Here is a 27278-nt window from a genome sequence, read left to right as displayed (position 1 = left end):
GTGTTTTGTGGGGGCCAAAGGCCCCTCTGGGAGGCAGGATACCAGGGTGAGGGGCCAGCCGCGCAGGAGAGGTGGGGATGGGGGCCTTACAGAGCGGGAGAGGAGGGTTTAGCTGCACTGGGCTGGGCAGCCAGGCACGGAGGCGGCCAAGCAGGGCCCAGCCACTCTGAAAACAAAGCTGGAATTAGGACTGAGAAAACTGGGCTTCTAGAGCGCCAGGCACCTGGTCCTGGGCGTTTCCCCCATGTGATGGGAAACTTCCCCTCCCTGCCCCAGCCCCTCCCCCTCCTCTCCTGCCCCAGCCCCCCCTGCATCCCATTTTTGGTCCCACTGACAGCCCCTGCCCCCATCCCTAACCCCCTGCTTCTCCTCCCTGTCCCATCACGGCCACCTCGTCTCCTGCCCCCTGCCCCCCACCTGCTCTCCTGCCCCACTGCTCCCTTCCCCACCACCTGCCCCATAACCCCCATTCATCCCTGCCCCATAAATTATAGCCCCCTCCCCACCCATTGCTCCCTGCCCCACTTCCGACCCCACAACCCCAACGGCTCCTTCCTGCCCCATAACTCCCCACCCCCACCCCACCGCCTGCCCCATAACCCCTCTCCATGTCCTGCCCCATCTCCCCCACACCCCTGTCCCCACCTCCTGCCCCACAGTCCCGCCTCTCATCCCTGCCCCATCACCCCTCCGATCTCGTGCCCCACTGCTCCCCGCCTGCTCCATCTGCTACCCCACAACCCCACCTCCCCCCCGTGCGGCCCAGGCGCTGGCCCCGGGAGGCGGCGGGGGAGGCGGTCCGCTCCCAGCCCGGCCCAGCCCAGCCCGGCCCGGCTCCGCCTCCCCCCAGCCCGGACCTTAACTGCTCGCCGCTCTGTCGCCTTCTCCTGCCGCCGCCGCCGCTGCGGGCCATGTGAGCCGGGCCGGGCCGGGCCGGGCCGACGGGCCAGCGAGCGGGGCCGCCAGCATGGAGCGCCGGAAAGTCTTCGTGGTGCTCGACGTGCTCTGCGTGGTGGTCGGTAAGGGCGCCCCCGGCCCGGTCCGGTTCGGTCCCCTCCTCGGTCCCGGCACCCCCAGCCCGGTCCGTCCGGTTCGGTCCGGTCCCACCACCGCCAGCCCAGCCCGGTCCGTCCGGTTCGGTCCGGTCCCCTCCTCTCTTCTGACCCACCACCCCCGGCCCGGTCCGGTCCCTTCCCCTCCTCTTGACCCGGCCTGGTTCTCCCTCCTCCTGGCCTCTTCTCCCGGCCCGATCTGACCTGCCCTGGGTCTGTCCCTCTTGCCGGCTCCCCTTCTCCGGCCCAGCCCGGTTCGGTCCCTGCCATGCCCTGACTCGCCCCCCTCGGCCCAGTTCCCACCCGCTCGGGGAGAATCTCTGCCCGGTTCGGAGCCAGTTGGAAAACTCCCTCCCCACCCCTGTTCTGGCAAAGCTGCCAGCTGGGCAGCCCCCCAGACAACCGCCCCTGCTGTGTAATGACCCCCCAGCTGCCTCCCCCCTGTGCTGCTCCAGCTCTGGGAGCCAGGCTGGGCCCGGGAGCCTGGTAACGCACTGCTGTCCGGCTGGCGTCATCCCCAGGCTGGCTGCACAGTGCTGGGGCACCCTGGGGCTGGCGTGGGAGGTTAGGTGGGGGGCTGTCCGGCGGGTGGCCAGTTAAGGGAGTCTCTTAGCCCCTGTTTTGCTGTGGGCCTAGTTCCCCAGAGCAGCACCCCCCCACCCCCTTTTTCACCCCGGAGCATCAGTGGGCTGCACCCTGGCCCGGGGCCACACGGGCGCTGGGCAGTGTCGGTTCTTCGCTGGCTGAGCCCGGCACCTCCACAGCGATTGCACCCAGTGGCCTTTGTTCCCAGGCTCAGCCATCCCCGTACAGGCACCGAGATTGTGGGTCAATAAGGAAGTGGTTCCTTCCGATCCAGAAGTGAAAGGGTGATAAGAACCAACCTCTTTGGCCTTTGCACCCCCGAGGACCGTTTGCACAGGTGGACAGTGCTGGTGCCGTGCCACCCGAGAGCCTGGCCTTGGCCTGATGCCAGGGCTTTTCCCACAGTTCAGCCCGGCCTGGCCCCCCATCTCCTCCTCCGTCACGGTCTAGTCCCCTCCTCCTGCCCCGACCTGGTTCGACCCCCGCAGCCCAGCCTGATGTTTAGGGCCCATTCTCTGTGCACTTGCTGGGGGAAGGCGTTCCCTTGAAGATTTTTCCATCTGTAGGTAGAATAAATTTTATTATGTGCACCAAGGCCTGTGTGGATGTGCACCACCACTAGAAACACATGCAGGTGATTATGGGCGTTCTGCTAATCAGCTGGGTGGCACCTGAATTCTCCTGGGCGGCTGCCCAAGTGCTCAGCTTACAGAGAACACAAGTGGGGAGAGATGGCTGTGAGCCCGCTACAAAGAGAGGGTCCCAAGGTAGACCAAAGGTGCGTGACTTTGATTTAGGCTGGTGCTGGCTGGGAATTCTGTTTCAAAAGGGACATTCTTGGAGCATTCAAGGGCAAGTGGCTGACTGCCCAGCAAATGTCGGGTTAAATCAGAGCAAACTGGAGAGAGAGATTCCTTTGTAAACAACCAAATCAGGCAGGTTACCCAAACTTTTCTGCTGGGGCACAGTGGCACCAAGGGGCAGCTTTGCCATGGATGCTGCCATCTGATCTCCTGTCCCTAGCAGGGCTGCGGGGCTGAACTGAGCCTCCGAGGGTAGGGCAGGGGCATGGACTGGTAGGCTGCAGAGTAAAAGACTGGCTCAGTCAGCCAGTGCGTTGCTGCCAGAGGCCGGCCTGGCCTTGCTCACTGTTGATCTGGCTCCGAGCGGTGGTGGCATCCTGGCTGTGACTGGCCAGCTGGCAGATAGGCTGCTGGGTCCAGGAGAGGGTGGCTTGGCACTGGATTTTGAGCAGGAGTTGTATTTTCCCCCCAGGCACATGTCTCCCCAGATCTCTCCTGAGAATCTAGTGCTGGATTATAGACCCCCCGATCCTCAGAGCTGCTACTGCATTAACAGCTGTGTCTGGGCTGCCTTGACAGTGCCTTGGAGAGAGCGGGCCAGGGGGTACTCCACTCGCCCGGGCAGCACCTCTTGTAACCAGGACGCTGCCAAGAATTGAACAGAGACCCCCAATCCCAGTTCACCCCACGGCCATTGGATGGGGGCAGTTCCCCTTTGCTACCAGCCTGGTGTCTGAACAGTCGTGCGTTCACTCCTCTCTTCCCATCCTCGTGCGAGCTCAATCACAAGCTCGTCGCAATGGGTTAAAAATAGTGAGCGTGCACACTCGTCCTGCCTTAAAAATACTGCCATTTTTAGCTCCCTGAGCAGACAAATGCTACCTCGAAAATAGCCACCTAAGAGTCCGTAATTAAAATGCCCTTAAAAGAAAGGCACAGGTCTTAATTTCAGTTTGGACCTCCTCTGGGATCGGTGTAAACCACAGGTGGAAGGGAAGGGCCCAAGCTTCCGGGTGTTGTTTAGGTCCTTCTCTCTTGCGTGGCTCTTTTATTTTTAGTGGTTGTGGATTAAATTATCCCGGGAGAAAACAGGTGCCTAATTTGAGCTGCAAATGAAGGTCTTCTGTATATTTTTAAGCCTGCTGTGTTTACCTGGAAGCCCTGGGGAGCATGCAAGGAGCAGCAGGTCTGCTGTTTTATTTTATTTTACTTTTTCCTGCCGGAGAAAGTAGCCAGGGAGAAGTTTGCATGTCGCTGGAACCAGCAGGGTGAGTTCCTCACCTGGGCAGGAGGTGGGCCCTGCCCTGCACGCAAGGGGCTGGCTCAGAGGAAGGTGGAGGTAACTCCCCGCCTCTTGCAGAGGTTTCCCCACCTCCTGGATTTTGCCTTTGTGCTGGGAGGAGAAGACAAAGGTGGTGTGTTTACCTCCAGAGGCCTATTAAACAAAGGGTTCCCTGGACATTTTTTTTTGAAGGTGGAACTTGGGAGATAAGTCCCTTTTAAGGTGGCCCAAGGCCTCCAGCATTGGGGTGTCACGCAGGCCCTTTGGTTTGCTGGTGCTCCAACGTTGGGGAAGGGCTGGGATATCTTGTAGGCTGCGCAGAGCTGGGCTGGAAGCAGCAGCATGCACTGGGATTCTCTGCAGGGAGGCAGCAAGCCAGGCCTTGGCAGCACTAGGATTTTGCTCGGGATGCGGCGTACAACCCGCTCCTGGAACGCAGTTTGCACCAGTGGAGCTTACGCTGGTGTAAGGTGCTACTGACCTGGCGGCAAACGAATGTCTGGTGGTGGTTTCAGTGATGGGGCCACTTGCCCCTCACCACCAAACCATCTCACAGGCACCCACACAACCATGGGGTGAGAGCTGCAGCCAAGTCCAGTCTAGTGGAGGAATTGAACTCCGGAGGCCTAGATGTGAAAAGCTCCTTGTTAAGTAACATCTGTGCAGTCCTTCTGAATTCTGTGCTGTAGCCCAGGGCTGACCCCTGTCCTCTCTCTCTCTCTCTCTCTCTCTCTCTCTCTCTCTGCTTCTTAACTCTTGAGGGCCCACAACAGGACTTGAGGAGAGGCTGCTGGTTGGAATGCAACCCTTGCAAAGCTTTAAAACAACCCGCTTCACTCCTTCCCTCCTGCGGTTCCTCAGCTCTCCCCCGCTAATGCCTTGGGCATTGGTTCCCATGGGCGGGAAAGTTCCTGCAGCTAAGTGTGGATGATCCTGCAACCTGTCCACACTAGGGTCATTCGTAACTTGACCAGTGCAAGCCCCCGAATGTGGGCAGTGCCCTGATGCAAAATGGGGCTTGCACAAGTGCAGTATATGCTGGTAATTTCCAACGTAACTCTCACTTGTGCAAGCCCAGCATGTCCCAGGGCAGCACATCCACTCTGAGAGATTGCACTGGTGAAAACAGAGACAAGCCACTCACCCCAGGACAGCCAGGCCCCAGCATTGCACTGTAGCTGCATCAGCGCAAACCTCTAGCGGAGCCATGGGATGGGTACAGCTTGTCCTTGTCTTGCACCAGTGTAAGCTCTGCTGGTGCAATCTCTGTTTCCATGAGGGGCTTGTCCTGGTGCTGCTAATGAGGCCTGGTTTGCCGCCTTCCCGTGGGTCTGCAATCCAGGCTTGGATGGAGAAGCTCCTCTGTTTTCCAAGACCTTATAAACCACCTTGCAAACTCCGAGCCGTTCCAGGGAGCAGGGCCAACTGTTAAGAAAATGCCTTTGGCTGGAAAGTTTCACTTCATTTGGAAATGGAATATTTTCTCCCCTCTCTCTTCCCGCCCCCTCCTCCCATCTGACCAGCTGGGCTGCTTGGGCTCTGTGCAGAGCAGAGCCCATCCCAGGCCTAGACACCCCCTTGTGACCCTAGAGAACCCATCAGTCCCATGACACTGGCCCTGCCCCACATGGGCCCATCTGACTTTGACAGGTGTAGCTGAGACTTTGTTCAAGCTGTCCGGGGACACATCCACCAACGCCCAGCACACTGCCCAGCTGGAGACCCCCCAGAAGGGGTTGGGGGGGCAACCAGCCAAACCCAAGGGCTACTAGGATCCATTCAGTGACACTCAGTTGCTGGCTGGCCTACACCACTTGCTGCAACATGTACAAGCCAGGAAGGGTCATGCAGAAAAGTGCCTGGCCGCCAGCTCACTGCTTGCGTTGGTTACAGAAGTGGGTGGAGGGGGTCATATTCCCATTCCAGGTGTTCAGCCGCCAGTGCGGTGGGAATGCAGCGGGGGGGGGGGCCTGTGGGACCCTGGCATAGCTGGGGAGTGGCACAGGGGGTGGTCTGAAGCACGTGGCCATGCAGAACAGGGAGCTGCCCTGGGGTCTGATCTCTCCTGTTGCTCAATCCTTCGTTTCCCTCTCGTGCTAGGGCTCATCCCCCCGATGGGGGCTGATGGGATTCATTTAGTGATAACCGCTCGAGAGAGAGAGATCTTGGAGTCAGGGCGGATAGTTCTCCGAAAACATCCACTCTATGGGCAGCAGCAATCAAACAGGCAAACAGAAGGTTGGGAATCAGCTAAAAAGGGATAGCGAATGAGGCAGAGGATATCTTATTGCTTCTGCATAAATCCGTGTGCGCCCCCGGCTCGGATACTGCCTACAGGTGTGGCCGCCGCCGCCTCTCCAAAAAAGATAACGTCGGCATTGGGAGAGGTTCAGAAAAGGGCAACGAGGGGATTGGAACAGGCGCCGTATGAAGACAGATGAAAAAGTGGGGGACTTTTGGGTTTAGAAGAGAGGAGACGAAGGGGGGATGTGAGAGAGGTGCATAAAATCATGACCGGTGTGGAAAAAGTGCCTAAGGAAAAGTGATCTACTTCTTCCCATAGCACAAGAACTAGGGGTCACCCAATGAAATGAATGGGCAGCAGGTGGAAAAGTAACCAAAGGAAGTTTCTCTTCACGCAGCGCAGGGTCGGCCCTGGGGACTCCTCGCCGGAGAAGGGTGGGAAGATCAGGAATCTAACAGGGCTCAAAAGAGAGCGAGGTACATTCGTGGTGGTTAGGTCCCTCGGTGGCCATCAGCCAGGACGGCTGGGAATGGAGTCTGTGTGCCGGAGGCAGGAAATGGGTGACAGGAGAGGGCTCACTTTGATGATTTCCTGTTCGGTTCACTCCCTCTGGGGCACCTGGCGTTGCCACTGTCGGAAGACAGGACATTGGGCTAGACGGACCTTCGGTCTGACCATTCTTACGCTCTTTTCTCCCAGTGCTGGTGGCTTCGCCCATCCCCGCCTCGCCCTTGGGAAAGTGACGGCCCCAGCTGGGGCAAAGCCTGGGGTCCGCAGAGTAAAGTGGGAGGCCGTGGGAGAGACCCAGCACCCAGACGTCTCTGCAGGGCAGGAGCTGTTCCGAGGATGGGGCTGGGGTGCCTTGTGGGAGTCGCAGGTGGGATCAGGCAGGTGGATGCCTCATTGGGGTTGCTTCTGCTGCAGCCCAGCTGGCTCTGGAGCAGGTCTGTTTGCAGCTTTGCAATGTTGCACTGGCCTCACATCCTGGCCGGCTGGAGCGCCCCTACTGGGAATGCTTCCCTGTGCACCCATGTACCGGAGCCAGCACATCTCGGGCCATGAGCCCTGCAGCCAGAGGGCCGGGTGCTGCACGTTATCCTGCTGCACTGCAGTGGCAGCAGGCAGGGTTCAGTCCGTTGGGTGGAGTGACTCTCTCCTGGCCCCACCCGGCACTGAATCGCGGGCCTCCGTCCGGCTGAGCTGGCACAGAACGAGACTTGCTCCGCCCAAGATTCGCCTGTGGAGTTGGCCCAGGTGCCTGCGCCGTGCACATGGGAGGCGAGGTAGCTCTGGCCTCGTCCCTGTGACACGGAGCCGCCGGCTGAGACACATTGGCAGTGTCCGCGCAGCTTTCAGCCCGGCTTGGCCGTCAGGGGCCAGAAGCAAATGCAGACTCTGAGCTTTACCCAACCTGCTGCAGGGAGTAGCAGGCTCCTGCCCCCCAAGGGGTCTGATCTGGGGGGCTCTGTCCATGCCCCGCGGGGGAATGCGTAGGAGCGGCTGGGATGTTGCAGCCTGCGGGGGATAGACGGCCAGAACCGGATGGAGATGAGGGATTTTTATAACAGCTGCCCAATGTTCCCTCTCATTTTTCCCATTCGTGTGCAGAATAAATTTTGTTATGTGCACCACCAATAAAACACCCGCTGTGGGCGCCCTGCGAATCAGCTGGGCTGCACCTGGATCCACCCAAACGCACAGCTTAGCGGGAACGCTGGTGCTGCCAGCTGGCACGCAGCCCCCCGAGTGCATACACCATGACACCGTCTATACCACGCAGCCAGCGTCTCTCCCCCTCCACTTCCTGCAGCCCCAGTCACTGAGCGGTCGTGAGCCGTCGCGCTGCCCACTAACCACCTGGCGAAGGCAGGCACCGGAGCTGCTATTTTGGGCGAAACCTCTCGGGCTGAAAATTGCCCTCTTAGAGGCTGTGACGGAGCCAGCTGGCGGAGGGGGCGACGGGGGGAGCCCAAGGCTGGGGACCAGAGACGCTGGGGCTCGCTGGCTCCCGTTGCGGGCGGTTCTGCCTTGGCCACGGCAAAGTGGGCGGCACGGCCCTCGGCCGCTGGTGAGGGAACGTCGCATCCCAGGAAGCGGCTCTGTGGGAGGTGTTTGGTGGTGGCCCTGTGGACTTGGAGGTCTGGGCAGACGGCCGTGGCGTGGCTGGGCGAGGGGGAGCAGCGGCTGGTTTTTAAAGGGACAGGCCGGCGGGTGTCCTCAATTCTTCTTAGAAATGGGGAAGTTGTCTTGTATTTTCTGTCTCCGCCGACCCCGGCCACATCCTGGCTCACCAGCTGCAAGTGGGGTGGGGTCCGGTGGCCAGGGATGGGGCTGGGTGTGCCCGCCTGGGGGTGGGGCATAGATGCAGCATGCAGTACCTGGTCGAGATGCCCCTCATCCATCAGCCCAGCCCCTGTGCACGGGGGCTGTCAGCCTGCAGGGCTCCTCTTCCCCCCCAGCCGCCGTTTCTGGCCAGGGCTGGCAGTGCCCTGCAAGCTGCGGTGGTTAGTGAGTGTGGGCAGGCGGTGGATGGTTACGTATCGCCTCTGCTGCTCCGTCGTCGGTCCTTTCCCTCCCGCTGTCCCCTCCCTGCTTTGCTGCTCCATATCCCCCACCGTGGGGTGCATCCCTCTCCCAGAGCTGTGCAGGGAGCCAACCCCTGGTCATGTGCTGACCTTCGCAGCAGCCTGGCCAGCAGGCTCCTTCCTTCCCCCGCTGCCGCTGGCTGGATCAGTGCTTCTGGAAAGCCCAAGACCCTCAGCCGGGGGTGCTGGCCAGGAGACGCTGAGCCCTGCATCAGAGGGGCTGCAGGGTTATCTGCATCCCCCAAAACAATGAGGAGTCCTCTGGCACAAACAGCCTTTTCGGAGCATGAGCTTTTACGGGCAGAGACCCGCTTCAGCAGATGCGTGTCGTGGTCCTTGCAGGCAGGCTCCCAGGGCCCTGGTGCACAAAACCTGTGCTGGCACTGGAGGCAGCTGGGTTTTGGGGGTGGCCTGCAGCAGCCTGGAGGTGTTCGCTGAGGACAGGAAGGAACAAGCTGCTTCCAGCCATGGGTGAGGGGGGTGTGAGGTGAAAGGGGGGAAGAGGAGATGAGCTCTGCCAAGATAGGGGTCGGGTCATCCTTGCCCCATCCCTGCAGCTGCACCCAGCTCCCGTCCCATCCCTCGGCACAGGGCGGAAAGGCGGCTGCTGGGAACCTGGGCAGAAATCGGCAGGGGGGAGAGCTGGGACCCTGTGCGGCCCCCCCCCCCGGGAAGATGTACCAGGAGAGGCGGGTCTGCGGCAGAGCCCCAGCCAGGCCTGGAGGGTGGGGAGCACCAGCGAGGGTTGTCCGGTCGTGCCCCTGTGTGAGGGAGACGCAGGCGAACGCCTGTCTCTCTTCTCCCCGCGGGAGCCCTGCGCCCTCTTAAGGGACTCGGTCAAGTCGATGGCAATTGGAGCATTCGTACTGCCCCTTTCTGGTGGCCGGTGAACTCGCTGGAGTTTTCCCCGGTGTCCCGTATTCAGCATAGGGAGCCGCGACTGCCCTCGGTGGGGCCGAAGGGAAGCAGGTTGATTGGCCAGGAGGGGTGTCGCTGCCCAGCTAGGCTGGCAGAGACCAGGAGACCGGGGCCTTGTGGGAGCTGAGGCTGAGGATGGGGTGACCAGGTGACCTGCTCCCTTGGGACAAGGTGTCCCCAGAGGCTTGGCCCTGCGTGGGGAGCCTGAGTCTGGCTGCGCGTGAGAATGAGCCCTGGGATCCAGGGGTAAGAGGTGACATGTGACCCCTCTTCTGCAGGGAGGTTGGCCCTGGGGCAGCTCCAGGGGATGATTGTCCCTGGGGTCAGGCCAGTCCAGAGAGCTCTGCGGCTCCGGTTTGTCTAGCTGACTGGGGCCCCCACTCCCCCCTTGATTTTCTCCAGATGTCTGGAGGGGCCCTGAGCTCAGGACTCTGGTACACTTGTTCCCCTCTCCGTCCCGGCCACTCTTCAGCCCGGCTTCAGTAGGCCTAAAAGGTGTTGGAGGCAGGCGCAGGCGAGGGGGCATCCCAGCCACCAGGCTGGGCCAGGTTTCTCTGCAGCCTCCTGGGTGCCAGTTCCTGGAAATGGCTGAGTTTTGAAATCACCGGCCCCACCTCCTTGTGCTTCTGGGCCCAACCCACTGGTGCCTATGTGGGCGTGGGCCTTTCCTGAGTCAGCGCCTCCGCTCGCTGGTGGGGCATGGGGAAACAGGTAGTCGTGGTTGGAATCCCAGCTCCTGCCACTGACCCACTGGTGACCGTGGACAAGCCGCTTGCCTCAGTTTCCCCATCTGTAATAGGGTGGGATTTGCCGGAGGAGCTGGGAGCGTGGGGTGTTGTATGTACAGAGAACCCCTACCCCAGAGACCCAGCAGTCGAAGCAGGCAGGGCAGATACAGATTGGGAGAAAACTCTGACCTTGACTTTTACAGCTGGGGAAACCGAGGCAGGGCCAGAGCGACTCACGCAGGGAGTCTGTGGCAAGGCTGGGGCCTGAACCCACATCTTGAGAGTGCCAGGATGGGGCCTTAATTTACAGGCCGCCCAGCCTCACTCAGTCTTTGCACTGTCCCAGGCCCTCTGCCCTGGAGAGGGCCCTGCTGTGGTAGCTGTATGGGGGTCCCCTTGAGGGCTGGGGACGGGGAGGTAGTGTGGAGAAGCTGCTTGCGGCTGAGTTGCAATTTCCACTCTGTGGGCGGTTGTGTTTACAGCCACCTCCTGTCCCGGCTGGCAGCTGCCAGGGCCTGATAACGGGGCTCTGCTAATCAACCAACGCCAGGGGAGGGGAGGGGAGGGGAGCCGAGTGGCTGCTTTTGCCTCTCCTGTGAATCAGGGCAGCTGTGACTGAGGTCGTGGCCTCCCCAGGGGTGGGGAGAAGTGACTGGGCCCATCCCCTCGGGACCCAGGCCTGGAGAGACCTTTAGAGCAGCCATGTTGCACTATTTCCCTGCTCCGTGCCTCAGTTTCCCCATCTGGCCCATCTCCGACCTCGGCTGGGACAGGCCAGCATCCTTCTCTGGGATCTGGCTTGGGCCTGTGCCGCCCCGGGGGGAGAGTTGTGTTTGATCCCAGCTCTCCCCTCTGGGAGTAACGTGATTCCCGCTGGGTCCCCTCCAGCCAGAGACTAGGTGCCGTGTGGGCAGGGACGGAGCAGCCCTCCCCTGCGGGCTGCCCTCGGCTGGTGCCCCTTGGCCTCGCCCCGGTTACCTGTCTGCTGAGCCTGCCCACTTGTGCCAGTGGGGGTGTCCTGGGCTCTGGGCAAGGTGCCTCCCATGCCTTCCGCTGATGCTGCCGAGCCCCGAGTCTGGTCCCTTCCAGCCGGGACTGGCCCTTCACTGGCCACGTCCCACTGCAGCCCCAGGCTGGTTCTGCTGCTGTTTGGGTTTGGGGTGTGGCTCCCTGATCCCGGGGAATTGGGGCCAGGAGCCCGCAAATCGCCCAAGCAGCGAAAGGGGTTGAGGAGTCGCAAGGATGGGGGGAGGCGCCTGGAGCTGGGTCTCTCCGGGCTCTCCAGGGAAGGGGGGAGCGAGCCCCCTTCTGCAGAGCAAGTCTCCCTGACTCCCCTCCCCGCTCCGCCTTCAGCCTCGCTGCCCTTCGTCATCCTCACGCTGGTGAACTCGCCATACAAGCGCGGCTTCTACTGCCACGACGACTCCATCAGCTACCCCTACAGGCCGGACACCATCACCCACGGGCTCATGGCCGGCGTCACCATCACCTGCACCGTCGTCATCGTAAGGAAACCGGGCAGCCGGGCACCCCCATTCGCCACCCCCGCGGTCCCTCTTCAACCGCCTGGCTCCACCCCGTCCCCCGCCACCGCCACCTGGCTGAGCAGATCCCACAGCCCAGCTCCTGCGCTGCCTGCCAGAGCTCGAAGGGCATCTCTGGTTCTACTGATCTGATCCCAAGGCCGCTCCCTGTGGGGAACAGCTTGGGTGGGGGTAACTCACAAGGCCTCTGTCCCCTGCTGGAGCTTCTCCAGAGCCAGCATCGACCTCTCTGCAGCAGCGCTCTGCTGGGAGCAGCCCCTCTGCCACCCTGCTCCTGGGTGGTCCTGCTGGGATTGGCCCTGCCGGCCTTGCTTTGGAGAGCCGAGCCAGCCCTGGCCGGCCTGGGGACAAGGTTCCTGGGTGGCCCTCTGGGTGGTCACTTCCTGGCTGTCTCTTGTGTTCCACAGATTTCCATGGGGGAGGCCTGGCTGGTGTACAACAAGCACCTGTACTCCAAGTCCGAGTACAACAACTACCTCGCCGCCATCTACAAGGTGGTGGGGACCTTCCTCTTCGGCGGGGCCGTCAGCCAGTCCCTCACTGACCTGGCCAAGTACATGCTCGGCCGGCTCCGGCCCAACTTCCTGGCCGTCTGCGACCCCGACTGGGCCAAGGTGAACTGCTCCAGCTACGTGCAGCTGGAGAACGTGTGCCGGGGAGACGCCAGGAACGTCACCGAGTCCAGGTGGTGTGAGGGGCTTCCCGGGGGGGGCAGTCAGGGACACCTTCTCGCGGTCGCTGGGGTGGGCTGGGCGGCTTGAAACCAGAACCTGGGGAATGCTGGTCCCCACCATGTGCTCTGGTGGGAAGGGCCTGGAGACATGGACCCTCCTGGCCACTGGATGGTGAAGATGATGCCAGGCGGGTGAGGCTGGGAGAGACGGGCCAGCGGCAGGGGAGGAACGGGGGGAGCAGCTCCTTTGGCTGTCTGGGGTGAACGTGTGGAGGGGATGGTGAAGGGTGGGCTGGAAATTGCTGGGCGTCGTGCTCCAGGGACCTGCCCGTTGGGGAGCATGGAAAAGGGTGCGTGGGTCTCTCCTCGTCAACCTGGCCTTTGTTCTTCCAGGTTGTCCTTCTATTCTGGGCACTCCTCCTTTGGGATGTACTGCATGGTCTTCCTCGCCGTGAGTAGCTCTCTGCGGGAGGGGCGGCTTTCAGCACTCCTGCGTTCCATTCCTAGTTCCGGGGGCTGGGAGGAACCCTGGGTTCTGTTCGTTGGGGGAGCAGCGAGTCAGGCCCCCTGGCTGCCAGCCCCTAATGAGCGAACTTGGGTTAATCCCTTTGCCTGTCCATGCTGCCGCCTCCCCACCTGGCTGCTGGGGGGCGGAATCGGGTGTTCAGTCCACCTTCCTGGCCCCTGCCGGGGGCGTGGCGCAGTGACCCCGTGTCCCGGGGCGCTGTCCAACCCTCCCTCTTCCCCCAGCTGTACATCCAGGCCCGGCTGAGCGGGAAGTGGGCCCGGCTGCTGCGCCCCACAGTCCAGTTCTTCCTGATCGCCTTTGCCATCTTCGTGGGCTACACCCGGGTGTCTGACTACAAGCACCACTGGAGCGACGTGCTGGTCGGGCTCCTGCAGGGGGCTCTTGTCGCCGTCCTCATCGTAAGCAAGCAGAGGCGTTTTCCCCCTCCCGCAGGGTTCCTGGGCTCAGCTGTGGGCGTGTGGCCTCCCCGAGGGCCTGGCGATTACATCTCACCAGCTGGTGGATGGATCCCTGCAAATGCTCACCCAGCACCTTTCCCCTCCAACCTCCTCGCAGCTTTGCTCCACCCGGTTTTAGCCTCATCCAGCCCCAAAACTGGGCACCCCGATTCACTCCCCTCCTTCTGCATCTGCCCGGTACAAAATCCAGTATCCCACCTTCAGGTCCCTGTTGGTGCCTGATGCTCAAGAAAAGCAACACACCTGCTCGGCCGTAGTTTGAGCACCTGGTCTGTTGTGCCCTGGATGGCCCAGGGCTCAGGTGGAACAGCCTAAAGCCTCATGATTACCCTGAGCTCAGCAGGGTCGTGGCCACCAGCGAGCTCTGAATTCCTACCTGGGACTCTGACTGCTGGTGCTGTCCCAGATCAGTCTCATTTGCTGCTCGGAGTGTGTTCCCAGTTCTGCCACTGACTCACTCCACGTCCTTGGGCAAGTCACGCAGGCCTAAATCTTATTGAGGCTGCTGGACTGCCCTGTTGCCTGGTGTCGCCACAGGATCTCCCAGAGCTGCTGGATTCGCTGAGAGATGCTCCCTGGAGAGAATGAGGCTTTAGGGGATAATTCTTGTCTCCTCCCTCCCCCCAGGTCCGTTATGTCTCTGACTTCTTCAAGCAGCGCTCGCCTCTGCAGTGCACGGAGAAGGACCCCGAACGCAAGCCCAGCTTACCACTGACCATAAGTGAGCCCGACTGCAACCACTACAGCTATCGGGGGGCCCCCTGAGCCGCAGGAGGCAGCGCTGCTGGCCAACTGATGGCAAAGCCCAGGTCCCCCACCTATGTGCCGGGGTTCAGGGCAGGGACTGGGAAGAGCAGCTTATCTTGTTAATTGGTTCTGCGGCTAATGAGTTCCTTGCTTCTGCATAGTGCCCTGGAACCCTGCCTCGGTTGGGGCTGGGGGGGACCAAGCAAAGACTTTTAATGCTCACAAGACGTGCTGTGCATTGGCAGTGCCCCCTAAACCAGCCCTCCTGCTGCTGCGGTCCAGGGGCTCAGATCACACAGTGAGTAGGTAGCAGGGAGCATCTGCGTAGAAGAGGCCGAGAGAGGAGGCGGCACAGGGGCGGATTTTGTGCAGCAAACGGCAAACTCCACCCGATGCTTCAGACTGCAGGACGCCAAGTGCCTTTATATTCACCTCCAAAGATGATCTTTGCCAGGACAATTCAGCAGGGCCATGCCACCGGCACTCGCAATTCAAGACCCAGTCCTCTGCACCTTGCTTACCTTAAAATGTTCCTAGTAACCAGCAGCTGACGCCAAGGATCCACAAACCGCCGAGATTAGCTCCCGTCTACCTGGGCCCTGCAGTGCTGGGGCTGCCACAGGGCTGGAGTGAACAGCTGCGTGAGTTTGTGATGTGCCTGCTTTTTTGGGGAGTGAACTGGACAGCCATAGGAAACTCTAGGCTTCAGCCTGCTCAGCTGATTCTTTAACGGGGAATGGGTGGGAATCTTCTGTGGTAAAGGAAATAAATTGTAGCGTGGAGATGCGCACGGATTCTGGCCCTTTGAGAGGGCAGGAAGTGGCCCAGGTAATGGGTTAACGACCTTGTCTCCACTGTACTCTGTGCCAAAGGCAGCTGGAGATTTGTGCCTCCTTTAAACTGTATCAATTTTCGTAATGATGTGGGGGTTTTTTGCATTCAGTGTGTTTTTATTTTTCAATTAGATCATCCTTAAAGAATTGCAGTGTCACGGCTATTCTTTTACTCCCTGGAGGTTTGAGGCCTGGAAATGCATATGTTTAAAATGGGTTGGGTTTGGTTTTGAAAAGGGGAGATTTTTATGAAGCCCCAAATTAATAGAAATGTTTGCATCAAATGATAGGTTTTGAACATTTCAGTGGGAATGGGTTGTGGGTTCTTAGCATCCTTACCCTAGCCTACCCTGGTTTTGTTTTGCTGGCTTTGCAATACACACCCCCAGGAAACAGGGCTCCAGGGTATGTGAAACTGACTAGTAGCAAGAGTGAGCGAAACTGACCAATGCCAATTTTCCGCAGCCTCCCAGCAATCTGAAAGGAAAACAAATGGGAGAAATGGCAGAAAGTGAATATGGGCACAGATCCTGCAGCTGGCTCTAAGTTATGTGCTCTTGGACTGGACTGCATGATCCGTGCCTCAATTCTGTAAAGTTCATTCCCTTTCCATGTGTCTAAAATGTCCATTTGCTTTTGTTTTTTATTTAGGGTTTATAACCTGGCTGCCCTTTTAAATAGGGGAAACTGCCACCATCACTGAGAGGAAGCATTGTCCAGTAGTTCGTGCCCTAATAGTTTGGTATTTGGTCCTGAGCTCAATTTCCTGGTCTGCAACTGACTTCTCCGTGACCTTGGTCAAGTCACTTAGCCCATGGATTTCAGCTCATAGCCTGCACCATGGCAATAACAACACTGGCCTCCCTTACAGGGTGCTCTGGGGATCAATACGTTAAAAATTGTGAGGTGCTCAGATACTGCAGAGAGGCGTCAAAGGCAGTGTTACTCTTGAAGTTTCTTGGCTCTGTGTAACTGGACGGGGGTTGGATTATTATTTTATATTGATGTTAAAAAACAGGCCTCAGGACTCTCTGAAGGAGAGCTGTTTTTCTTGCCTTCTCCTGCAAGTCAGAGCTGTGTGTGTCTCTTTCCAAGTCATCTTTTCCTTTTGACATTCAGGCCTGCCACAGGAAAAAAAAACTCTGTCCAAAAGCTGTGGTTAGGGACGGAAAATAGGGCTTGCTGTCGGATTTCTTAGCATGTTTGGAACTGACAAGGCAATCAGTGGTTTAGAAACAGAACGGGTAATAGGTTGGTGTCCAGATTTGGAAGTGATTTCAAATGCTTCCTGGGCTCCTGACAGTAAATAAGACAACAAGTATAAAGTCAGATTAAACGAAACTTGGCGTGGCGGAGTAATGGTTAGTGTAGTGAGGAGTCAAGAAAACCATCCCCAGCCCTGCCACTGGCTGGCTGTGTGACCATGGGTATGTCATTTAACCCCAACAGTCTCGTATGGAGCAGCTGTTGTCAGTGAAAAGAGCAGTGCTTTTAGCTCTCTTCGGAAACCTTAGCTGCAGTATCCATGCTGTTGAGCTTCACCTGTCTATAGACCAAAGATGATGCTTCATCGTAAAGGCGCAGCCACTGAATTAGCATTGCAACTGGTGGTGTGATCCCGGTAGTGTCTTCTAGCAGCAAATTGTTGGCTCTCGAATGAAAGGTGCCTGGGCCAGGTGGGATCATTGGAGGGTTAGACGGTGGTGCCAAGAATGCTGATGAGAACTTGGGGTGTGTAAGCACCTGCTTTTGGATTACTTGCGCACTCAAAGGAGTTCAGAGGTGCAAGGAATGCAGGCTCTTGCATGGAAAGCTGTGCAGGCTTGTCCTTAACTGCATGTGATCTTCTGGGCCTGATCCTTGCAAATCCACCCCCTTGGAGCTGGGTTTTGGGAGAAAGAAAAAAGCCTTTCTCCCTTCACAGCTGGGATGCTACAGACGATAGCTTGGAGCAAGCACGAGATTCATCCTCGAATGGGCAAGCCGGCCAACCTGGCTTAAGGTTCTGAGAACCTGATTCTGAGCTCTGGCCCACCGAGGAGAGGTTAAGCCCTTGAAAGGGGCAGCCGGGTGTGAGATCAGAACAGGAGGGGCTGAGCTGCGCCCACCACTCCCATGGTGCCCTTCTACAGCCTGCCGCAAAGCGGAGCTGTTCGCGTTTCGCTTCGGCAGCCCCTCTGACCTGCCCAAATCCGTAAAACTAAACACAAAAGGGGAAAAAGACACGGTGGCTTGTGCCTGAGAGTCCAGCTGTTGCCATCCAGCTGCAAAAAATCCCATGCAAACAGGATCTCTCATGTTCTCAGCTGGTTTTCCAATTAGCCTTTTTAATGGTTTTTTTTTTTAAAGTGGGAACAGAACAGCAGCAGTCACTGCCTCTGGTGACTCCTTATTGCTCATCTCTGGTCAGACTCATTTGCTTTTTTTCCCATCTCTGTTCCCCTCTTTGCTGGATGGAGTCTGAATCTACCTGCAATGCTGCTGGGGAGAGCAAGGGATATCTGCCGTTTGCATTACACACGGAGCCGAGAGTCCTCTTCTGAGATCCAGGCCTGGTTAGGGACAGTGCATGTAACCAAGGGAAAGGGACCTGTGTGCCCTGTAAGCAGGGCACTTGGATGGCCTCTCTGGAGAGATTCCAATGCAGAGCACCACGGCTAGGTTTTTGTTTCTCCTGGTGGTGCACTTCACACACACTGCAGTGCACGTAACAAAATTCATCCCCCACACACAGATGGAAAAGATTACAGGGCACATGGGAAGAGACTGTCTAGGTGGGGCTGACAGGGCAAATTCTTAGCTCACCCTGTCCAGCATGGAGAGGAGGCCCAGAGCAATCCAAGGAGCTGGCTGTGGCAGAGCTGGGAACTGAACGCCAGCATCCGGCTGTGCAAGGATGCTTGTTGTTAGGGTCTAGAGCTGCTCAGCAGGGCAGGGGCTGAATGTGGCTGTGGAAGCACAGGAATCGGGGCGGTTTCAGCTTTGAGTCCGTGGCAGGCGTCTGGGTCTGGGGAGTGGGTGAATAGGCTGGTGGGGGAGGTGGCCCAGGCTATCAGTGGGGCATTTCCTGCCATATCTTTCACAGCTCCAAGCTTGGGATCAGCTGGACCAGCTGTTTCAGTCATAAACAGTGCTCGGTAAGGTGCGGCTCCCCACCCCAAAACCTCAGCAGGAGGCGGCAGTGCTGACAGGAGCAGGTAGGAGGTGCTGGCCAGGTGTTGGCATGTCCCCCTGGATCCTTCATTGTTCCTTTACAGCACGGCCAGCATTTGTGCAGCCTTTTACCCCGAACCAAGCCGAAAGCACAGTAAGGTTTCAAGTGGGGAAACTGAGGCACAGAGCAGGACCACCTCTTACCGCACCGGGTTCAGCCAGCTGGTGGCAAGGGGGCCAGGCCCCCGCAGCTGCTCCTGACGGCGGTAGCTGCGGGTGCCCGGCTGGTACCTCTCCTGATGCTGGGCTGGAATGGGGACTCCCGCCCCCGGCTGGGACAAATCTAGCATCACCTTTACAGAGGGCTGTGGTCAGCTGGCCTGCGTCCCAGGCTCTCGGTGCTGTGGAGAGCACTGGGCCAAAACCAATCCTGCTGCAGCTGCAGCAGCTCTGAACTTGCACGTAGGTTATTGGATGGTGTCCCTCCGGGTCCCCCATTTCCACCTGCTTCAGCTCTGCACGTTACCAGTGAAACCCCCCTCCGCCTGGAGGGGTGATGGCAGCTGGGCCGGGACCAGTCTGGTTTTGGATTTTGGGGTAAGCACCTGAACTGGGTGTGAGCAGCAGAGAAACAGCTCCCTAAGTGGGCCTCCAGCCCTTGGCATGCAGTGCAGCTCCCTTGCCGTGTTCGTCTCTCCAGTGTTGTTCCAGGCCTCTGGCAGACATGGGGAGGATTTTTCTGCCTGGAGGAGGCCCTGCTCCCAGGATGATCCCTCCACCAGCCAGGTTCCCTGTAAGCTGAGTGCTGGGATAGCCATGCACTAGATTCAGATGCTGCCGAGCCGATTAGCAGATCACCCACGGCCAGCAGTGTGTGTTTCTCCTGGTGGTGCACAGCTCCACATGCCTTGGTGCATGTCCCAAATTTATTCCCCACGCAAATGGCAGAAAAATTAGAGGGCACATTGGCCCCCAGCTGGGGCTGACATGACAGTTCCCAGCCTTGCTTAGGTCTCCAGGGGCCGGGTTTGATCTCCGTCCTTGGGCCGAGGCAGCCCTTAGCTGAAACTGGGCCTCCTGGAATGGGATCAGCACTAGGTTCGGAGCCGAAGGCCCTGTCTACGCAAAGGGGTTTCCATTGCTGTGGTTCCATTGTGCATGTGAGTCTAGTCTAGCCAAGTCCTGGCCAGCCAGGAACCCCTATGGCAGGGAGAGAGCTCCGCTGCGGGTTGTTTGCTTGCAGGGCTGTTCATGCTCCTTCGGCTCTTTGCTGCCTGCTTCTCTCTCCCCAGGGCGTGCACCGTTCCTGCTGTTTCCTCCTGCCCAGCCGCGCTCTCTCTCCCAGCTCCCCGCTACCTGGCTTTGCCCCCCTCTCAGGCCAGCCCTGCATTACACCCTTCTGCCAGCATCAGCGTCTATTGGCTGTGTGACCAGACCTGCCCTCTGTAGGCTGGAGGCAACAAGGCAGGCCCCAGTGCAGCGTGTTTCCATCACAGCAGGGGTGGAAGGAGCTCTCCCACATTGGTGGTGAAAGCTCTGCCTGCGCTTTGGTGATACTGCAGCATTTCAGCTTAGGCAGCCGCCCAGGAGAGAATCAGGGGCCACCCAGCTGGCTAGCAGAGGCCCCACAGTGAGTAGCTTGTGTTTCTCTTGGTGGTGCACATTGGCACATGCGTTGGTGCATGTAATAAATTTATTCCACACATGGGTGGAAAAAATTCGCGGGAGCCCTGGGATATGGTGCACAGAGCCAAGAGCCTCAGCAAGGCGTGCTGGGCATAGCCTGGGCTGGTGGGTGAAATCCGCAGGTGAGATTCCTGAGCTTTTATTTTTATTGCATGTCTTGGGGTATTCAGTGGCTCTTCTTAATTTCCCGGCTCGAGGACTCCGGTGACTAAGGAGGAACTTCAGCTTCAGGGAGGTTGGTTTGTAATGAAAGTTACTAGCCAGGTGGAGGGAAAACTCGGAGGCAAGAGCTTCTACAGCTGACCAGAGCCTGATTTACTGCTTTAAGCTCTCCTGTGTTTCCAAGCTGCTCTTCTGATTTCTCAGGGGCCTGGACAGAGGGTTGGTTATTTTTTTCCCCAGTGTCTGGGTTGGCACTTTGGCACCTGCCAGGGCTCCCTCAGTCGTGGCTCCCTGGCACTGCAGGCCCACTGTTAGGCCAGCCCTAGAGCATCTGCTTGCAGCAGCGGCAGATGCCTGCAGCAATTAAGATGCCAGCAGCGGCCGTGCTCCAGCCCCAGACAGCTCCTTTGCAGCCTCCTGCAGCTGCAGGTACTAGGGGCTACTCTCCCTCTCCCCTTCTGTCTGCACAATGGGGCTGCTGCCTTCCTCCCCCAGGAGCCCGTCTGGCTCTTTGGATGGCGCTCTGGAAAAACCAGCTGGGCCACACTCTGTGACTCTGGCTCTTAAAGAGCCAGGCCTGCTCTGGCTCCTGCTCTGCCTCCTGTATGAGTGTGGGGAGCCAGGGCAAAATCCCTGGGGTGATCCCCTGCTCAAGGCTGGCAGGCGTTTGCCCTTCCCTGGCCCATCCCAGTGGAGCAGCAAGTGGGCATCTCCAGTGGAGGGGGGTTGCTGTTGCACCTTTGGGTCTGTTTCTCTCCCTATGGGCCTGCTGTGGGGCTCTGCCCCGCCCCCCGCCCCGCTTTCTGGCAGGAAGGGCAGGAGCCCCCTGAGTTTTGGGCTTGGTCCAGTCAAAATGTGAGCTCAGAATACCAGCCTGGCATGGACAGGTGCCCCCAGAGCCAGCTAAGGAGCTCTGCTGCCCCCCTCCCCACTACCCCCAGTGCCCCAAGGGGTTAGGCTGGAGCTGGGCCTCGTGGGGGAGCAGAGGAGAGAACGGCAGATCCTCAGAATGGATGATATTCCCCTCCTTGCGCCTTACCCTGTCCCACCCCCAGCAATGCTGGGAACCGGCAGGTTTGGAAAGCAAGAGAGGCAGCGCTCCGAGGGCAACCTAGGGTGAGTCACCCCGTGCCTCAGTTTCCCCTGCTGCAGAACTGGGGGGGCACTGCCTCTGTTGAGCCTTCCCCCCCCCTTGGAGAAGCAGGGCAGCCCCCTCCCCCAGCTGAGAGCCTCTCCCCTGGCACAAACTCTGGGCTCTCATCCCAGCATGGCCCCATTTAACTTGTCTCTTCTCTGGGTCCTGGAGGTGACAACAGGACACAGGGTGACCTGAGATGAACAGGCCAGTCCCCCAAACACTATAGCAGGAGCAACCCTGAGCATGGAGAGTGACAGTCCCAGGGCCAGATTCTGCACTGTGGCTCTGCGACAGAGGTGTGGAAAGCACCTCCGAAGTTACTTGAGTAAAAGTGCACCCACTTTCACTTCTGGGTACTTGAGTAGAATAAAGGTGGGTGGGTCTGTACTTTTACTCAAGTAGCTTTCCAGAGGGGTGCCAGTGATTTGTACTTAAGTACCCCCCTCCCCCTGCTGCTGTACTTTTACTCAAGTAGCTTTGGGGTTACTTTTTACACCTCTGCCCAGCGCTGTCAAGCCATTTAGATGGCAGCAACAGTAAGGACGTCTGGCTACCTTGCTAAGACCAGAATCTGCCTTGTAGGGCCCCACTGCCCTGGCTGGGTGGATCAAACACCCAGGAGCTGGTCGCAGCACGACAGGGCAGCTGGGAGCCTGATTAGGGGCAGGGGGAGCTCCTTATGGACCCGTGAGCCGTGTTGCTAGACTCAGCAGTTCTGGGGAGAGATTCACCTGCCGGTGCTGGGGCACAAGCAGGGCAGAGCAGCAGGTTCTGAGACGGCGGCGTCCCTGCAGCGTCAGAGGGACAGTTCGTTTTGTCTCTCTCGCCCCTTCCCCGACGTTCAGGAAGTGAGTCTCTCAATGGCAGCTTGGGAGCACCTCTGCCAGCCGAACCTTCCCCTCCTGCCAATGTTCCCTGGAAGCTGAGCATGTGGGCGGCCGCCCAGGAACAATTCAAATGCCGCCCAGTTGAATACCAGAGCGCCCACAGCTGGCAGCCTGGGTTTCTCTGGGTAGTGCACATCGGCAAGTGCTTTGGTGCATCTGACAAAATTTATCCCGCACGTGGGTGGGGAAACAATGAGAGAGCTCCATGCGGACCGCCTGCACTCTGCAAAAATCCAATGCCTGGGACAATGGATCCTTGTGCGGCCAATGTCCAGTCAGCCCATTACCAGCACAGCGAGGGAGCACCTGGAGTCTCCCCCCTTGGGGCAAGGGCTGCCGGCCTGGCAGGACCTCCAGCCTAAATAGCGAAGACAGGACCAGAGCGGGGAAGGGAGGCGCCCAAGGTCATGGAGCGGTGGCAGAGCTGAAGCTGGCCTGTCAGGGCAGGACTGACTGGCCAGCGGATAGAAAAGGTTGTTGGTTACTTAGGGTCACACGTTGGCTTCAGCCCAGCAGCCTGGCCGGCAGCAGTCCCTGTAAGCTGAGTGGCTGGGTGGCCACCTGGGGGGACTGGGAGTAACTGGTGCAGGGTGAGTGGAGTTACACTGGGGGGACTGGGAGTAACTGGTGCAGGGTCAGGGGAGTTACACTGGGGGACTGGGAGTAACTGGTGCAGGGTGAGTGGAGTTACACTGGGGGGACTGGGAGTAACTGGTGCAGGGTGAGTGGAGTTACCCCACAGTGAAGCTGGAGGACCCAGCTGAGGAGCGCTGGAGTTCTAGCAGGGAGCGTGTGGGACCAGGCTCAGTGGGGTTCCGCCCGGCTGGGAGCCGGGAACCGGGAGCTGGGGCCCGCTGGGGCCTGGCTGTTTTGCCTTTGCTCTGGCTGGTCAGTGCCGGGATCCCAGCCTGGAAATTCCACGCTGCGGCCGGTCCCTCCCCCGAGCGTTCGCTGTCGGAAACTCTGGGCTTTGTGGCGCCCGGCCAGCTCTGCCTCTCTCCAAAACAAGCCACCTCAGCGGCATCTGGCAGGGCCCCATGCAGGAGCCCGGGCTGGGAGCCAGCTGGGACCCCTCGTTACCCATCACTGCTCCCTGCCTCATGCTCCCTCCACCCCCTCAGCTCCAGGGTGGGGGGCCCCCAGCCTTGTGCAACTCCAGGGGGGGCTCTGGAGGCTCCAGTGTGGGGCACCCCCCTCGCCCCAGCTGCGTCTCAGGCCTGACTCCCCGAAAAGCCTTTGGCAGGGCGCCCCTGCAGGCCGAAGGAGGCAACGCAACCCCAGCTGGGCCAGGGCACCCGCTGCAGAGGGGCAGCAGGGTGACCAGCGGTGGGCGCCCCCTGGTGGCAGAGGGCAGCAGTGCAGCCCTGCTGGGTCAGGCCAGGATAAGAAGCCAGGTTAGGGGCTGCAATGGGGGGTATAGGCTCAGCCTCCCTCATCTCTGGGGAGAGAGGACCTGGTGCTCTCTCTCCCCAGGCGCAGCCTCCCTAGGGCCTCGTCCCAGGTCCCGGCCCTGGCAGAGAGTGGCCCCGCGCTCCTGGGAGGGAGGCAGCCTGTCCTCCCCCCAGTGCACACACGTGAACACCCTCCCCTCCGCGTCCAGGCTCTGCCAGTGGAGGATATTACTCAGCTCCCAGGCATCCCCTCCACCTTGGCTAGCAGCCCACCGGGTGGAGCCTGCGGGGAGAGGCGGCCTGGGGGGCGGCAGGGGAGATGGGGGCACGCTGGGGAAGGTTTGCAGGCAAGCTGGCGGGGGGTGGCCCCTGGCTGGGAGGCGGCAGCAGGCCTGGCCCAGTGCGTCTGGGGGCGTCTCCTGTCTTGCAGCCGGGCTGTTTCTGTTTCCTCCGCCTGCCGCGCCTGCCCGCGTGGTTGGGCGGGAATGTGCTCCAACCTGCTCCATGCCGGAATCAGCCCGGCCTGCCTGTGAGCCTCGAGCCCAGCCCTGCAGGCCAGGCCTGGCCAGGACAGCTCCCCTGGCCCACTGCAAGGCCCGGAGGGACGGGGGTCCCTGAGCAGCAGGCAGACACTCCTGCGCGTGGGCCCTGATCAGCACCATGGTCGTTAGGCTGGCCTGGCATTGCTTAATGGGCACCATCCAGCCCCTCCCCCCATGCCTCTTGCCCCCCCCCGCCCCATACAGGCCCTCCCCCAAGCCACAGGCTCCCTCCCCTCCAGCACAACTCCTGGGAGCCTGCTCAGAAGTGGCCATTTAGCCTTGGGCAGCAGGGGCAGGTGTCTTTCTTCCCACTGGGGGAAACTGAGGCACCGAGGTCAAGGACTCACTCTTGTGGCAGCTGGGCGGCTTTTCCCAGCTGAGCTGGAGGGGGAATCACATGGGGGCCGGGGGGCGTTAAGGGGGCCCAGGGCTGCTGCTGTAGGCCTGTCCAGGTCCCAGGCCTTTTTCAATAGCGCGGCTGTAGCAGCCTGGTAGGAGTGGAGAGGTGGGGTGGGGGCAGAGGTCGGGAGGAGAGCCGAGTTGTGGGGGCACAGGCCCAAAGGGGGCAAAGATGGGCTGGGGGGCAGAGAGGGGGAGGACCCAGGCTGGGGGGCAGAGCTGGGCAGGGGGTTGGAGGGGGAAGGAGAGAGACAGTCGCTGCCCCACAGAGATTCCATGCAGGGTGCCATGAGTAGGAGTGGCTGTCAATGTCGGGGCACTGGGCAGCATGGCCTAGTGGTCGGAGAAGGCTATTGACCCCCAGGCCGCTGGTAAATCCTGGGGACAAGACTTGGAAAAACAGGGAGATGAGTGAGGCTCAGCAGCGAGCCAGGGCAGGAGGTGGGAATCAGAGCCCGGAACCCAGCTGGAGCCAGAGGTCAGGTGGGGCTAGCTGGAGTGAGGCAGAGGCTGGTTCTAGGGCAGGCCCCGCTTCCTGGCCGCCTCCGCCCTTGGGTACCATGAGTTTGCTTGAATCCCAGAACACTAGAACTGGAAGGGACCTCAGGAGGTATCAGGTCCAGTCCCCGGCCCTCACGCAGGGCCAGCCCCATCTAGACGATCCCTGTTAGGCATTTATCCAACCTGCTCTAAAACATCTCCAGTGATGGAGATTCTACCTCTACCCCAGGCGATTTATTCCAGTGTTTAACCACCCTGGCAGTTAGGAAACGTTTCCTAACGTCCAACCTACCCCTCCCTTGCTGCACTTTAAGCCCATCTTGTCCTATTTTCAGCAGCTAAGGAGAATAATTTTCTCCCTGCTCCTCGTAACGCCCTTGTGGGTGCTTGAAGGCTGCACTCACCCCCGCCCTCGGCCTGCTCTTTTCCAGGCTAAACCAACCCCCTTCTTTTAATCTTCTCTCACAGCTCTTGTTTTCTAGGCCTTTCAGTTGATCATTTGGCTCTTTCCTTGGCTTCCCGGCTGGGCTGCTGGCCCTCTGTGTGACGCCAGCCAAGCCCTTGGGTCCTCACCTGTAAAATGGGAAGAATCACCTTCCCTCCATCTCACCCTTGGCTTGTCGCCTCTTGACTGTGGGCTCCTGGAGGTAGGATCCGTGCAGCTCCTGGAGACCTGATCTCAGCTGAGCTCGCTAACGACTCCTGTCTTACACATGGCTGAGCGTTCCCAGCTGCTTCCCTTTCCGCCCCCATGCTCCCTCTGTAATTATTTGGTTCGATTTCTCGTTTCCCTTTGTGCATGTGTCACTACGGTAATTACAGACACACTGAGCTCGGAGAGTGATTCTTCCCTGGGTACTGCGCTCCTGGCCCTGAAATCTGGGACTGGGGCTGCTGAGTTTCTTCCAGAGTCCCCCTCCTGCAACCAGCTGGGAGGTGGGTCATTGGCCCAGCTCCTCTCCATGTGCCGTTCAGCATAGATCTCCCTCAAGCAGCGACTGACGCCTGCCGAGGATCTGGCTTGTTCATTGCCCTTACGGGGGCGTTCTGCTTGTCCCACTCTGCAGCTCTCTGGGCCTTGGCAGAAGGCGAGAAGCCGGGGATGCTGGGTGGGAGGGGGATGCTCAGACAAGCTAACCCCGTGTGGCCCCCAGCCTGGGGAGAGGCGCCGTGGAGGGGCTGGAGGGGGAGAATGGGGAGGGCAGCGCAGTGGGCCAAGCCAGGCGCCCTCCCGCAAGGAAGACCAAAGGGGAGCAGGGCCCAGAGCCAGCCCTGGTGTGCCTGCAAAGAGCCCGGGTGGGCAGAAGGGGGCAGCACCTGAGCAGCTTTTACCCAGCAGAGGCTGGGGAGGAGCACCCAGCATGCTGATCACCTCTGCAGCCGCTTTCCGCTTCCTGTGGCTGGATGAGAGCCCTGGGGCCGGCCAGCCCTGCCACGTGCCCCTGCCCTGCCTAGGCACCTGTGGGGGCTCTGCTGGCCTGGGGCTCAGACTCAGCCGGGCACCAGCTGGGCCCCACAAAGGGCTCTGCTTTGTTTTTGCAGCATGGGCCGGGGGGGGCCCATTGGCTCTTTCTGGGGCTGAACTGTGCCCCCCCCCTTGGCCAGCAAAGCCCTTTCCCAGGAGCCCCAGATTCTGAGCAGTCGTTGGCCCAGGGGATTGGCTTTGTCAGCTCCCACCTAATCCATTCCACCTGGTGTCCTTGTGCCCTGCTGGGTAGGACCCCTGTGATGGGAGCTTCCTCCCAGGAGCCCCCAGGAATGCATGCTGTGACCTTCCCCTCCACAGTGCCCTGCCTCTGCTGCTAACACTAGTTTCCTCCAATCACGATCTGCTTCTCAGTGCCAGGACCCATTCGCATCCTGATCCCTCCCAGGGCTCCCCTTGGCCAAGGCAGCCAGTGCCTTCCACCATGGCAGCTTCCGGCCAGCCAGGCCTTCTTCCAGAGCTGGCGCTGGTGCGGGCGCTCGAGCAATGCCCCTTGGGACACAGCGACCTCTCGCTTTTCTTATGCCCTCGCCAGAAGGTGCAAAATCAATAAATAACAAGCCCTGTGACTCCGTTTGGAACCGCTACCCCTGCTCCAGGCAAGCTGCTCTGGGGACAGAGCGTTGCACAGATGTTTCCGTGCTTAGCAGGAAGTTCTTTCTTGCTGCTTGGGCTCCTGCCTCCCTCGACTGAAGTAAGATGTCCAAAAAGGAGCTGGTGTGCGGCCATGTAGGCCTTCCTGGTCTTGGGCCTGGAAGGCGAAACACTGTGAAATCAAGGAGGCTTGGTAGAGAAAGCAGGTAGGAAATAAGGAGAAAATGCCTCCTCCCCGGAGGTTTTTATTGTTGTTATTATAAACTGTTCTCACAGCAGAGCCAAGAAGGCCCAGCGGCGTTCCAGCCCCTGTTGGGTCTGGCACTGCCCAGACACAAGATGAAGGACATTTGCTGT

General features: G+C 59.7%; 1 protein-coding gene across 1 annotated transcript; it reads left to right on the top strand.

The window, feature by feature from the left end:
• Positions 1 to 844: 844 nt before the first annotated feature.
• On the top strand, positions 845 to 15123 carry PLPP2 (phospholipid phosphatase 2). The gene is made up of 6 exons (XM_074978273.1): positions 845 to 1019; positions 11552 to 11703; positions 12150 to 12427; positions 12809 to 12866; positions 13166 to 13342; positions 14030 to 15123. Exons 1-6 carry the CDS (start codon positions 968 to 970, stop codon positions 14165 to 14167), a joined length of 855 nt encoding a protein of 284 aa, XP_074834374.1. The 5' UTR covers positions 845 to 967; the 3' UTR covers positions 14168 to 15123.
• Positions 15124 to 27278: the final 12155 nt, after the last annotated feature.

The sequence above is a fragment of the Carettochelys insculpta genome, chromosome 27, assembly GCF_033958435.1.
Source record: "Carettochelys insculpta isolate YL-2023 chromosome 27, ASM3395843v1, whole genome shotgun sequence".
Taxonomy (NCBI): Eukaryota; Metazoa; Chordata; order Testudines; family Carettochelyidae; genus Carettochelys; species Carettochelys insculpta.
This window is presented reverse-complemented; position numbering and strand designations above follow the sequence as displayed.